At 42.8% G+C, this 15,261-nt stretch overlaps 1 protein-coding gene across 2 annotated transcripts in view; it reads left to right on the forward strand.

Moving 5' to 3' along the window:
* hm13 (histocompatibility (minor) 13) overlaps window positions 1-8,055 on the forward strand; it is a 75,414-nt gene extending 67,359 nt beyond the window's left edge. Inside the window, exon 12 of one of the 2 annotated variants that reach the window (XM_060836150.1) lies at window positions 6,159-8,055. In XM_060836150.1, coding sequence (XP_060692133.1) covers window positions 6,159-6,243 — 85 coding nt within the window. In that variant the 3' untranslated portion in view covers window positions 6,244-8,055. The remainder of the gene's footprint in view (window positions 1-6,158) is intronic. The other variant, XM_060836149.1, reaches the window with a different exon arrangement.
* Window positions 8,056-15,261: the final 7,206 nt, after the last annotated feature.

Consider the following 15,261-nt stretch of genomic DNA (forward strand, 5'->3'; position numbering starts at 1 on the left):
CTGTCCTGTAATAGAGTGAGAGATATTACAGCACAGAAGCTACTCCATCAATTTACATAGAGCAGTACAATAGTCCCATTCCCCTGCTGTATCCTATAATGCTATAAATTTATTTCCTTGAAGTGCCTATCCAACTTGAAATTATTGTTTGCTGCTAACACTCTGGTGCAGAAAGTTTTTTAAGTCTCCCAAGAGTGTTTCTTGTTTGGAAAAAATAGACTGATGACCAGTTTAATCCTTTTGAGCCAATACCAGGAGGTGAGGAAGTGAAACCAAAACAGAAGCCGCTGGAAAAGCTCAGCAGGTCTGGCAGCATCAGTGAAGACAAATCCCGGTTAACGTTTCTGGTCTGGTTCTGAGGAAGGGTCACCGGATCCAAAATGTTAACCCTGATTTCTCTTCAACTGCCAGACCTGCTGAGCTTTTCTAACGGTTTCTGTTTTTGTTTCTGATTTACAGCATTCTCTCTCCTTTTTTGGTTTTTATTTGGTAAGTGAAACCTGCTCCACGTATTTAACCCCAGTTTGAAGGTTGTGATTGAGACCCTAGCTGCGTATGGAATTGAACATAGAAGTTGTTCTCAATAAAAACGAAGTGCTGGAAATTCTCAACAGGTTGGGCAGCAGGAGATCATCAGATATAACATAAGCAGGCCATTTGATCCTTTAAGGTGCCAGGCCATTTGACAAGATCATAGCTGCTGTAATTGTGATCTTCGCTCCACTCTCCTGTGTCCCTTGTTCATCAAAATATATCTAACTCAGGCTTGAACATATTCAGTCAGCCAGCTTCCACTCCTCTCTATCGCGTCTCTGCTGGGCAAAGCAGTTAACATTTCTGGTGAAAGCATTAACTCTTTCTTTGACAGTGAATGCTGCCTGACTATCGAGTGTTTGCAGTATTTTCTGCTTCTATTTGAGATTTCTAGTGCCTGCTGTACTTTTTTTTAAAATGAAATTTGTTCTGTGATTTTAATGTCCCACCAAGAGTGACTAATTCCGCACGCTCCGGCAGATCTTCCATTTAACTGGACTTTGTACATTTATCACCTTGAAGTGATTTTATGTTAAGTTTGAATGACTAATTTTTGAATTTTCAAATGAATGCAAAGTGAAATAGTGAAGCAGAAGTGTTGTATTTGAGGGACACTCGAGTTTTTAGATTAGATTAGATTAATTACAGTGTGGAGACAGGCCCTTCGGCCCAACAAGTCCACACTGACCCGCCGAAGCGCAACCCACCCAGACCCATTTCCCTTCACCTAACACTACGAACAATTTAGCATGGCCAATTCACCTAACCTGCACATTTTTGGACTGTGGGAGGAAACCGGAGGAAACCCACGCAGACACAGGGAGAATGTGCAAACTCCACACAGTCAGTCACCTGAGACAGGAATTGAACCCATGTTAACAACTGTGCTGCCACCGTGCCGCCCCTAAATTATAGACTTGGTTCATAGGGTTTACAGGGCTTTCTGTAAATGTGAACAGAAATGCCGAGATCTAATCTGCTTCACCATTTGATCATGGCTGATGTGTTTCTCATCCCCATTTTTCTGCCTTAGAATCACAGAATCCCTACAATGTAGTAACAGGCCCTTCAGCCCAACAAGTCCACACCGACCCTTTGAAAAATAGCCCACCCACACCCATAATCTTTGATCCCTTTACTAATCGAGAACCTATCTATCTCTGTCTTAAATGCACTCAATGCCTTGGCCTCCACTGCCCTCTGCAGCAATGAATCCCACAGATTAACCACATTCTGGCTGAAGAAAGTCCTCCTCATCTCAGTTTTAAAAGGGTGACCCCTTCACTATGAGGCTGTGCCCTCAGATCCTCATCTCTCCCACTACTGGAATCATCTTCTCCACATCCACTTTATCCAGGCCTCTCCGTATTCTCTAACTTTCAACCAGATTCCCCTCCCACTTCTAAACTCCATCGAGTACAGACCCAGAGCCCTCAACTGCACCTCATTTCTTGTGGTCATTCCTGGGGTCATTCTTGTAAACCTCATCTGGACTCCCTCCAAGGTCAGCACCTCCTACCTTCGATATAGGGTCCAGTACTGCTCTTAATATCCCAAATGCAGTCTCAACCGAGCCTTGTACAGCTTTAGTTGTATATCTCTACTGTTGTATTTTAGCCCCCTCAAAATTAATGCCAGCATTGGATTGCCTTTTGAAATGCCTATTGAACCTTCATGTTCACCTTTTGTGCTTCAAATTTCTGAAGTTTTTCCCTGTTTAGAAAATAGTCTGTACCTCTTCTACCTAAAATGCATAACCTTATACTTTCCTGCACTATATTCCATCTGTCACTCTTTGCCCACTCTCATTCGTCTGTCCAAGTCATTCTGCAGCCTCCTCACTTCCTTAACACTACCTGGCCCTCCATCTATCTTATGTCATCTGCAAATGTGACAACAATGTCCTTAGTTCCTTCCTCCAGATTGTTAAACATGAGTAGTTCTGGCCCCAACACTAATTCCCGTAAAACTCCTCTCGTCACAATCTGACATCCTGAAAAAGACCCCTTTGTCACCAATCTACCTTCTGCCAGTCAGTCAATCCTGTGTCTGTGCCAGGACCGAACAGCTGTTAGTTTATTTAGTGCCTCCGTAGCACCTTGTCAAAGGCCCTCTGGAAATCCAAATAGATCTTTGTCTAACTTTCTTATAACCTTCTCAACGAATACTAGCAGATTTCATAGAATCAGAGGATCCCAACAGTGTGGAAGCAGACCATTCAGTCTGTCCAATCCACATCAACCCTCTGAAGAGCATCCCACCCAGACCAATCCCTCAAGCTTTTCCCTGTACTTCCCATGGCTGATCCACCTAGCCTACACATCCCTGGAATCTCTGGGCAATTTAGCATGGCCAATCCACCTAGTCTGCATGTCTCTCAATTGTGGGAGGAAACTAGGAGAAAATGAGGTCTGCAGATGCTGGAGATCAGAATCGAGTGTGTGGTGCTGGAAAAGCACAGCAGATCAGGCAGCATATAATTCTGCAAGCACAAATTCACCCCACAAACTTGCGTGGGTGGGGATGTGGTTATGAGTGTCTGAGAGAGTGTGTATGTGAGTGTAAAGGGGTATTGGTCTGTGAGAGGGTGTGTGTGGGAGTGTATGTGTACACTCCCCCACACACCCTCTCACAGACTTACACCCCTTAACACTATCTCTCACTGCAGCCCCTTCTGTCGGTTCTGTATCTTGACCATAAACACTCATTCCTCATTGCTGCTATCAGTCCTGATTTTGAAGTTTCAACTCTAAAAGATGTTTTTTTTTGCTGTTTGCATCTCACAAGCACAATTTTGTATAGTTATTCTTTCCCACATCAGTACTTTCTTCCATTAATAATCTTGCTTTAATATCCACCTTTGGGGTCATCTCTTTGCTTTTTCCTGTTTTACTTCATTCAAATTTTCAGTTGTGATGGTATCTCATTACATTATTCATATGTGCCTAAAGCAGTTAACACACACATTGTCTACACCATTAAATTGCCTTGAGCTAAAACCTAACTCAATGCAAAGAAAAAGTAGTCTAGCCCCAAGTCATTAGGCATCAAGTGATATCAGTTACCGTTGAGAAGTTAACACCACTGTGATACTTCTAGCCCAAAAGGAAAAGCTGTGAATGTTAGTTGAAATGCAACTGCGGGAAGTGGTGAATGTGCAGTAAGATTCATTAGCAATTCAAGTGGTTATCAATAGCAGGTTAGTATGAGAGGCGGGAGCTGAAATTGAAATGGTCTGTCTTTTTCAGTTGCCGAATGATGTATTTTCAGCACTTTTCTATTGCCTGTAGCTGTGTTTTAATATAGTCTTTGTTAACCTTTTTTCCTAGGAAAAGGCTGTTTATAACATCAAACTCTTTGTGGTTTATCCTAGAGGTTCAGAACAGTGTAAATTTAAGGTTTGCATGATTGCCAGGTAATAGTAATCTTCTCATTGTAACTTGGCATTGTCTTTAAGTGAAACCAATAGCCTTTATGTGGATAGTTTACCTTGGGCAGTCAGCAAACCACTAACTGGTCCTGTCATTGAGTATCAAAGGAACCCCATCTCTTTGTTTATACTTCCCACCATTGGCTTATTGAACTTGTAACCAGTCTGCTCACTACATCACTTGCTGCGCTGAGAGGGGAATGAAAAGCCCATTCCATGTGCTGTTAGTGCGCAGCCCTCTCAGCTGTGCTATGGAAGTAGAATTGACTGAAGCAACTCAAACTGTACAACGGCAAAGAGAAGTCGGTATAATGGAGCAAAAGAATGTTTGGTGAGATGTAAGTTCCTTTTCCGCAGCATATTGTGGTCTGGAATACACTGCTAAAAGGCTTTGTGGAAGCTGTTTATAAGTATACTTAAATGGCAGTCGATAAACATTAGAAGGAGATGATTCCCAAGGTATGAGGAATGACATTGACTAGTTAGTTTTTCCTAACACAGTGAGCTAACTGGGCTCCTTGTCTGCTGTACTATATAACTCAACGAAAGATAAGTGAGAGAGTGCTTCTTGGATGAGGGGGTTGGTGAAGATTTAAAAATCCTTCTTCTGAAGGAGTTCAAACAGCACTTACCATTGCTACCATCATCCAAGTCCCATAGACAGCATTAAGATAGCTTCAAGTACTCTGTTTGATGATCTTTGAGGGCTAGCCAGTAGCAGAACACTAGAGGGAACTTCCCTCTTCTGCTGTGAAAAGCACTTCTGCAACTGTTGGAAAGATATAATCTCAACTTCCCCATATCCTATCTCTCCTACACCTGTTGCTAAATTGTCCCCTGCAGAAAAATTGACAGCTGCACTTGTAATTTGCCTTTTTAAAATCAAATGTATCTCCACCTTAGAGTTCAAAGCTGGAGATCGTAAACATTGTACTTGCCAAACCTTTTCCCCATCGTGACCCCTTTTTTAATGCTTTTAAAATTGTCCACCAATTGTGGGTGGAATAGTTGTGAAAGGGGCGGTGGCAAGAGAGAGTCAGTTCGCACTGTTTAGAAACTCTGAACTTTGCACAATTGATCTTTGTTGGAGAAAGTGAGGACTGCAGATGCTGGAGAGTCGAGTTGTAAAGTGTGTCGCTAGAAAAACGCAGCAGGACAGGCAGCATCCAAGGAGCAGGAGAGTCGACATTTTGGGCATATGAAGGGCTTATGCCCAAGACATCTGACTGTCCTGCTCCTCGGATGCCACCCGACCTGCTGTGCTTTTCCCAATGACACACTTCAACAGTTTGACCTCCAACAGCCATAACTAATTAGTAAACAATAAATCCAAAACCAGAATTTAGTAGAAACTTATTTACTCCAAGATTATGATTAAAAGATCCACAGTCGAACTGAAGGGTAGTAGAGGTGTTTGGTATTGATGTCTTTAAGAAGAAAGTGGCTAATACCTAACAGGAAAAAATAGATATGTTTGCAGGTGAAGTGGAGGAGGTTTGTGAAGATTGTTGATAGTAACACTGTTCAGTTGGGCTGAATAGCCAGATTCTGAGGTGAACTCCAATTGAACATTGGAGGAGGCTTAATTGATCTTATCTCCTTCCATTTCTCCTAAAGGGCACATTTGTATCCTGGAAACCAGAAATGAAGAGTCATCTAGACTTGAAACATTAGCTTGCTCTCCACGGATGCTGCCTGACCTGCTGTGATTTCCAGCATTTCTTGTTTTCAGCATAGGTTCCAGCATCTGCAATAACTTGCTCTGCATTCGTAGCTTGTTCCCCTCCTGAGCCTGGGGCTGCTGAGACATGTACATTGAACTAGTTTGGTAATGTGGAATACTGACCAGAGATCAAATCCTCAGCCTCCGGCCTTAAAACCCTCAATGAGAAGAGTGTTTTTCTTTCTCTTTTGTTTTTAATAATATCATTTGTTTTGGCCATCATTGTTATTCTCTGCAGATTCAATTCTTGATATGTTATTCAGGGCAGCTGGTTATAAAGCACAAGGTGAAGTGTTTCATCAGACAAGACAGAGATAGGAGGATCACGCTGCATCAGTTATTTTAATTCCTGGAAGCCAGCGCTGTAAAGGATATTGGGGAAAATGACAGCATTTCACCTTCTATCTACCAGCATTTTGATTTGGATAAATCTTCCAGACGCATTTAACTTCTATTTTGTTTCAAACGTAGGTATGAAGAAAAAACTGCCCTGTGTGACAAAGAGCCTTTGGATGAAGCCACAGACAATTTGAAAGAAAGCAAGAAGGAACAGTAACTGGAGAGGCCATGGATCAATCAATTTTTTTTTTAAAGTCTCCACTCCGAACTGCCTGCTTTGTGTTCAATTTGTGCAGATACCATATTGTACTGACATGGTCATGTGTGTCTTGCGTCCCTGGCAACTCATGGGGAAACAAAAGTATTTTATTACATCATGCTAGAGTGCTAGTTATTCAGTTCTTCTTGTGTTTTCTATGAATGTGCCAACTAATTTGTTTTTAAAGAGAAAAAAATAACCTGAGGGGTTGCACCAGTGCCTATCTGTATTTTTTAATTTATTTTGAATGGATTAAATTGATCATGACTTTTTGAATTCAAAGGTGCCAGCATTTTGTTTTGTTTTACAAATAAATGCAGAAAACTGAAGTTTTTAAACAGCTGTACACTAGTCCATGTTGTAAGATGTGTATTTTAAGGGAAAAAAATACCTCAGCTGTTGTTTTTTATGTGACTGCTTTGGCTCATTGTGTGTTTTTAAAAGTGAATTTGGGGTTTACATACACCGCTTTTTTCAACAATTCGGTGACAAATGACAAATTTATAGCGCATTAAGTGTGCACACAGAATACCCATTTGGGCTGTTTAATTAGACAATGATGGGGGATGAAGTGCTTATACATACTATAGTTTTATAGGTAAGCTAAATGCTGGAACTGCTTTTTTTTGTTTAAACTAATGGACAATCTTAATTTTTTTTCTGCATTTGTTTTGCAAACAAAAGATGATCTGAGCCCCCGTTTTACAGTGGCAGCAGATGAGATACACAGATTGTTAATGGCAACTTAAAAGAAATATTCTTTGTAGCTTTGATTCAAACAAGCAGCACAGATATCAACTGATATGAATATATATGTACTAGCCAATAATGTGTTGTCTGTCTGACTGTGGCTGATATAATGTAAGCTTTCACCATGGGGTTAAAGCAAACATGTAAGTTTGCTGACTGTATGTGTTAATATCATGTCTGGAGAAGTGTTTGTGGCTTATAGAAAGCCAGGGTCTGATGCAGTGCATGTAGCAGTCATATTTTATTTTGCATTTTGAGTTCTGTTTTTCTTTTCCACAGGAAGGCACTGACTGATCCCTCCTGTGCCTTGCTCAAGTGAGTTAACCATGTATGCTCCTGAACGGTGCATGTTGTGACTGGTGGACGAGGGGTGAAGGGTTTGGCATCAGAGTCTGTCTGACCCCTACTCTCTCTTGATAGCCATCTGTTCCAACTCAGGCACTCATGCATTGATCAGCATTGCAATGCTTTTGTCAATTGGAATGGGAGCTAAAAAAAAAATCCTAGAATATAAGTTGTTTTCAATCTGCAAAACCCTTCTTTCCTGATCTGTACATCTGTCTCTCTCGACATAACAGAGGCGTATCTTTAATTCAGTGAACTGTTGGAAAAATTTGTAATCTTTCCTGGACAGCCTACACAAAGTCTCCACTGCTGCCACCATATGTATCAAGGTAATTTAGAACGAATCTTGCTGGTAGTTTTCTCCATTTAGGGATAAGCTTTATGAATGTTTCTCTCTTTCCTTCTCTTCCCCCACCCCTCTCTGTTTTAACCTCTGCTTTTCTTCAAGGTTCTGCTAGTTTATCTATGTCCATTCACACTCACTTTGCCTACAGAGGGAGCACAACTCAGGACCTCTGACAATAACATCTGCTTGGATGCTTCCCTGCCCAGTGGGACTTTGGTTAAATAAGGACACCTTGCAGTGTCACAGGGATTTTGTTTACCTGTCCATGATTTTGTTTACCCTTTCCTCCTCCTCCTCCTCCTCCTCCTCCTCCTCTCGTTCCCCCCCCCCCCCCCCCCCCCCCCCCCCCCCCCCCCCCCCGCCCGCCCGCCCGCCCGCCCGGTGCAGAACTCTGTGCTTGGAGGTCCAAGTTGAGCTTTAGAACTTGGAATGGACCCCCAGGTAGAGTAGAAACATCAGCATTTAAAGGATGATATATTGTGGTGTGAGACAGAGCAAAAGGCTTTGCTGAGTGAATGAGGTAAGATGATCTGAAAAACCTTCCTCATCAACACTTCATCTTTGTAGGTGTTTTACTCCCAACACCCCACAGTAAATCAGCACTGGTATGTTTCCATAGATCGAGCAGGCCATTGCTGTATCATAAATGCAGCATCACTAGCTTTTAGGAGTTTGTTCTGTAACAAGAGACTATTGACAGCTGTCACTATGTTTGTATTTGTGATGGATGCTCTATGTTAGAGTTCATATCACATAATTTCAAAACCCATGCCTGATTCCCTTTTGTTTTCCCACTTTTAAATGTTTGGGTTTTGGGAATCCAGGAGGACTGGGAGTCTTTTGGGTGGACGGGAAATCCTGGAGATGGTTTAGGCAAGACAGGGTAGATCAATGGATGGTGCCCTATTTTTAAATATTTTCTGAAAATAACTACTGAGCTTTGACTTCTCATATTTCTTATCTTTTATCCCAGTCTACAAAAGTGGCTAATGGTGTCTCTGAAAATCACTTGTGAAAATTATAATAGATCATTCCAGATGGTGTGATCAGCCCCTGCTAAATTTTCTAGCTCATGATAAAATCTTAAGGTTAAGCTCATGGTCTATTTTAATATCGACTATTTACAAGTAACCATATTTTATTTTAAACATTCAAATTGTTCAACATTTGTTCTGAGTAGGAGACTTCCAATGAAGCAGTATCCTTTCTGAAAACCCATGTCTCTACTTGCTCAGTGTTCACGTATGTAATTGCAATGTAATAACACTGACTTAGACTTTGAAAAGTCTGCTCAGTGCTAAATTTAGGTACTGGGCAGTAACCTGGCCTCACCCTCACTCTCCTGGCTTAAGTTATCAATCCAGTGGAAGTGTGGGAAACATCACTCTGACTGCAGTACTAGGTGCTTGTGTGAAACTATGGAAGAATACTGGATGGAAATTTCACTCGGCATCTTACTGCACAGCATCTGATCAGAGTCTGCTTCATTCTAATATTGGGAGCTCTGTATTTCTTGCCCGAGTGCTAACACCTTTCCTTGATGAGCACAATGTTTTTAAAGTAAAGTGTATGTAATCTCGACTCCTATCAGTTCTGTAGCTGATTAAGGGCTGTTGATGGAGGAGATCTTATAGGTGTGAGAAGGGTATACTGGGGATTTTTTGTTGTGTATTTAGTTGAAAGTTGATTTTAAAAAGGCAAATTAATTATCACATTTGAAGCTCCTCAATCTGCTTGATGTCATTTGGATACTCTTCAATTTATTGGAGAAGGGACTTTCTCTACCCTCCCTTTGTTCTTATCCTAATCAGTGGGTTAGTTATTACATGTATTTTAGACTCCGCTATCTTTCTCTGGATTGGAAGTTAGGTGTGGTTAAAATTTTTTTAAAAACACCATTCTGTTTCTAACAAGGGGGTTTAATTTTTTTTAAATGTTTCTGAACTTTGTTCTCATTCTGGAATCTGTCCTTCCTTTCCCTCCCTGGCTTTTTCATTATTGTAGTAAGACGTGCTTCTCTTGTGAGAAGCTGTGATCCATTTGCAATAAATTGTGGCGTGCACCACCATCAATATGCATTAAACCTTGCTGCCGTCTCATTAATTGCTATTAGTACAATCTGAGTTCATGTGAGAGAGGTTTCTCGAAAGAAAATACTTGTTTAATCGGTTTAACTCTGTCTCGGGGCAGGATTGATGAAGGCGTTGTTTATTTCATGTAAGTTGCATCTGTGCTCTTTTTATTTGTAGATCTCAACTGGGGTGACTTTGCTGTTGACTTCACTGCCTGCAGCTGGGGTATTTCCCAACAAAAAATACATCAAATACTGATTGGGATTAACATCCCTGATGGAAAGCTTAAATGCTTCCTAATCTCTCCTTTCTTTGTTAATGTACAAAATTCTTATTCCTTATCATTTAGCAGGTTCTGTACACATTCCTTTTCTTGGAATGTCTTTTTAGATTTATGTAGACTTTTTACAACCTCTAATTAGAAAGCAATTGGGGAATCCAATTTGGGAAATGTAGCAGCAATTTTGAGCATGTCAAAGTCCCACAGACTGCTCTATGGTAACACAGCAGGTCAGGCAGCGTCCAAGGAGCAGGAGAGTCAACATTTTGGGCTCTTTATTTTAAGGAAACGTAAACAAAATATGGATGATGTGCCTTATACAGTCTTTATTATTTAAATGATAACATATCTTCCACACTACGTGATCTTCTCCAGTTGTCCCTGAGAGGTATGATTAGATTCCCCACAGTGTGGAAACAGGCCCTTTGGCCCAACTAGTCCACACCAACCCTCTGAAGAGTAACCCAACCAGACTCATTCCCCCTGACTATTTAGCATGGCCAATTCACCTAACCTGCACATCTTTGAACTGTGGGAGGAAACCGGAGCACCTGGAGGAAACCCACGCCGACACAGGGAGAATGTGCAAATTCCACACAGTAGCTCAAGGCTGGAATCCAACCCGGGTCTCTGGCGCTGTGAGGCAGCAGTGCTAGCCACTGTGCCGCCCTTCCTGAGACATCGACTCTCCCGCTCCTTGGATGTTGCCTGACCAGCTGTGCTTTTCCAGCACCACACTTGACTGATCTCCAGCATCTGCAGTCCTCACTTTTTCCTGCTGTATAATGTTTGGATGAATGCTAGGAACTTCAGGAAAAACCCTCTTGCCCTCCAAAGTGAAGTATCCCAATGGATCACTCATATCCACCTGGAAACTGCTGGGGCTCTCGTTTAGTATCGCATTCTAACGAGTGTGCCGAAGTGTAAGGGATATGTCTTGACCTTAGGTTCAAAAGTGAGTTTACCGCCAGTAAAGACTGGCTGCTGGCACCCTGGAATCCAGTTGTTGCTACTAAAACAATCCTGTTTTTTTTAAGATTCTTCATGACCTTCCTCTGTCATATCTCACAATCACCTTCATCATTTATCCCCCGTGTTATTGAACAATGTTCTTCTAACATTTAAGTAACCTTTTCCTTTTGTAACTTTCAGTAGTGAAGCCTTTCGCAATCTTCCTTTTACTTTTGCATTCCCTTTTTAACGAGGTCCACCACTTTTTTGCACAAAACCTTTATCCTTCTTCAAAACCACCTTTGACCAAGCCTTTAGTTCTTTCCTAACGTTAAGACTGTCTTCCTAACACCTCATTGAGGCACCTTGGGTGATTTTCCTCTATTGATAGCACTACATAAATGTCAATTGTTGACTGCTATCAGAGCTAAACTCGGACTATAGATCAAAGTTGTTCTCTTGTGCTGCGGAGCTCAGACATGGTATTTTGTCAACTGAGCCACCAGGGGGCAATCCTTGAGCATTTTGAGGGATGAAATAACAGACTTGGTTTGAGAATCAGTTCACAAATTCTATACCTTTTCAGTATGTTTGTCCTTTGCAGAATTTTGAGGACCAACATTTAAAATTCCATACCATCAACACTACATATGCAACAACTTCTTTAAAATGAGCTAAGGAGCTTCAAGGCCAAATGAACTACTTCTCATTTAGAGCATTTATTTTATTCTGAAGCATGCCTTTCCATTGTTCTCTCTCCTGTTTAAGTCTCCACCGTCCACAAGGTGAGTGTATGCACAGTTGCCAGGCCTCAGTTGTAAACAAGACATAGAGTTAGAAACCCCATGCTTGAGACCACAGGGTGCGCCAGTGCACTGCTGACTCAAAGTTATGCAGCATGGAAACAAACTATCTGTGCCGACCAGATATGCCAATCTAACTTCACCCTATTTGCCAGCATTTGGTCCGTGTCTGTTGAAACCCTTTCTAGGCATGTACCCAACTGTAGCCTTTTAAATTGTGTAATTGTGCCCACTTGCTTTGGCAGTTTGTTCTGTACACTCAGCACCCTCTGTATGGAAAAGGTTGCCCCTCAGGTCCCTATTAAATCTTTCCCCTATCACCTTAAACCTGTGCTCTCCAGGTTTCGACCCGTATCCTGACAAAAAGACCTTTTGGTTCATTGTTTTATAAACCTCTATAGGGTCACCTCTCAGCCTCTGACAGACCAGGTGCCTTCCCTTACTGGTAACGTTGATCTGTGGCCCTATTTGTCCATTCAAATAGAAATATGAAGATGCTTCACGGGGCAGGGGCAGGGGGTGTTTCCTCGTTGTGGACCAACAAAGCCATTTGTTTCTCTCCTTGCTGTTTGGGAGCTCTGGCTAGGCTCAAACTGACTACTATGGAACCAAGGTGACTCACTGACCATCTACACCCAGGACGTGTGATCCACTATCCTCTCCCAGAAGTGAGCCTTTTATCCTGAGTCAGGAGCTGTTTTGTTCCAGATTTCTTCTGCCTGTTGACTGTTTCTGCACGTGTGTCTGTTGTGGGGCATGTTGGTGGTTTGGGTAAGTGTAGGCACCCAGACGATTGGATCTGAACTAGCAGAAGCTGGGCTGGTCACCCTCCAAAGCATTCTGCTCACAAGCTCTCTCCCTAACCCCCTCACTCTACCCCTGAATGTGGTGCGAATCTCTTCCCAGAGTTGGAATACCGTATTGGTGGTGGAGCACCCCAGGACATCCAGAGAACATGGTGTATTTATTTAGGTTGTTCTTTTTAAAAACCTTTTACCAGACTGGGGACAGTCCTAAATCCTGCCTTGTGGAGGGACTTAATGCCAGCAATCCAGCTGATTTTTTTTATTTATAGAGCCAAGGATTGTTCCTTTCGCCAATCCCTGGTTTGCACCACACTCCCCATGAAAACCCCCCTTTCCCCCAAACCGCAGGTACCTTCCCCTCCAGTCAGAAAGGATGCAAAACCTGCCAGCATACCACTCCTTTCACCTCCATCCAAGGCCCCAACCTGTCCTTCCAGGTGAGACAGAGGTTAACCTGTCTCTTCTCCATCTAGTTTATTGCATTAGGTGCTCCCTATGTCTTTTCTACATTGGGGAAATCAAACGTAAACCTATGAATGGTTCGCTGAGCATCGCAGCTGGGCCTGCAGGGGCCAATCTGGCCGCCCACTCACTGTCCATTTCAATTCCTTGCCTCATACCCTTTCTGACATGGCCATCCTTGGCCTCCTCCATTGCCAGAGTGAATCCAACCGCAAATTGGAGGAACAACACCTGCACATGCTCCCCGTGTCTGTGTGGGTTTCCTCTGGGTGCTCCGGTTTCCTCCCACAGTCCAAAAATGTGCAGGTCAGGTGAATTGGCCATGCTAAATTGCCCATAGTGTTAAGTAAAGGGGTAAATGTAGGGGAATGGGTGGGTTGCACTTCGGCAGGTCAGTGTGGACTGGTTGGGCCGAAGGGCCTGTTTCCACACTGTAAGTAATCTAATCTAATCTAAACATTTTGGGCAGCACAGTGGTGCAGTGGTTAGCACTGCTGCTTCACAGCGCCAGAGACCCGGGTTCATTTCCCGACTCAGGCAACTGACTGTGTGGAGTTTGCACATTCTCCCCGTGTCTGCATGGGTTTCCTCCTGGTGCTCCGGTTTCCTCCCTCAGGTCAGGGGTCAGGTGAATTGGCCATGCTAAATTGCCTGTAGTGTTAGGTAAAGGGGTAAACGTAGGGGTATGGATGGGTTGCGCTTCGGCGGGTCGGAGTGGACTTGTTGGGCTGAAAGGCCTGTTTCCACACTGTAAGTAATCTAATCTAACACCTCAACTTCCACCTGGGCAGCCTGCAGCCTGGAGGATTCAACATTGAGTTCCCCAATTTCAAATAACTCCTCGCTATTGCCCAACTCCCTTGTCAGCCTCTTCCCCCTCATTACATTTCTCTGAGCAACGCTTCCTTCCAGCTACTAACTGGATTCATTCCTCTTACCCTCGACCTGTCTTCACCTATTCTACTTCGTCACCCCCTGCCACCCCCTTTATCTGCAGCTCCCACACACCCACCCCCAGTCCTGAAGAAGGGTTACACCCGAAACATTGACTTCTCCACCTCCTGACGCTGCCGGGCTTGCTGTGTTATCCCAACCTCCTTGTCTGCCTTGGATTCCCGCATCTGCAGTTTTTTTAATCTCTAACTAAGGAGGGTAGTTGAAGCAGGGCACTTCACAACCTTTTTTAAAAATACTTTAATAAACCACATGAAATAACAGTTAAAACTATGGGCCTAGTGCTGGATAGCACAGTAGGCAATGTATTTTTGGCAGACTGGATGGACAAAATTACTTGTCTTTTTGATTCCAACAGGGGTGGCACAGTGGCTCAGTGGTTAACACTGCTGCCTCACAGCGCTAGGGACCCGGGTTAACTTCCCACCTCAGGCAACTGTCCATGTGGAATTTGCACATTCTCCCCATGTCTGCGTGTGTTTCCTCTGGGTGCTCCAGTTTCCCCCCACAGTCCAAACATGTGCAGGTTAGGTGAATTGGCCAAGCTAAATTGCCCCGATGTTAGGTGCATTAGTTAGGGGTAAATATAGGGTAGGGGAATGAGTCTTGTTGGGTCACTATTCAGAGGGTCAGTGTGGACTTGGCCTGAAGGGCCTGTTCCATACTGTAGATAATCCAATCTAATCTGAAATGTGGATTTTAATTAATTATTCACTAGAGGGAGCTATTGAGCTACAAAATAAAAATCAGTCCAGTTTCCCTTATTCCCAGGGAGTGCAAAAAAATCATCCATTTGGACTGACCAAGCATTACACCAAATCATTCAGTCCTCAGGAAAAGGAATCTTTCATGCAATTTAGATGTACAGCACAGAAATAGACCCTTCCGTCCCAACCCGTCCATGCCGACCTGATATCCCAACCCAATCTAGTCCCACCTGCCAGCACCCAATCCATATCTCTCCAAACCCTTCCTATTCATATACCCATCCAGATCTCTTTTAAATGTTGCAATTCAAATTGTGAACATTTCCTTTAAAAGTAATCTCCATGATTTATTGTGAAAATGAACAATGCCCATCTCTGTCTTAGTAAGTTAGAACAAGTGGAGGTTCTGATTCAGTTGTTTGTAATGAGTATTACGCACTGGCAGTTTCTAAGCTTGCTTTTGAAAAGGGTTGTATTAAGTAAAAGCATTTTAACAGAAG

The sequence above is a fragment of the Hemiscyllium ocellatum genome, chromosome 15 (assembly GCF_020745735.1).
Source record: "Hemiscyllium ocellatum isolate sHemOce1 chromosome 15, sHemOce1.pat.X.cur, whole genome shotgun sequence".
Taxonomy (NCBI): domain Eukaryota; kingdom Metazoa; phylum Chordata; class Chondrichthyes; order Orectolobiformes; family Hemiscylliidae; genus Hemiscyllium; species Hemiscyllium ocellatum.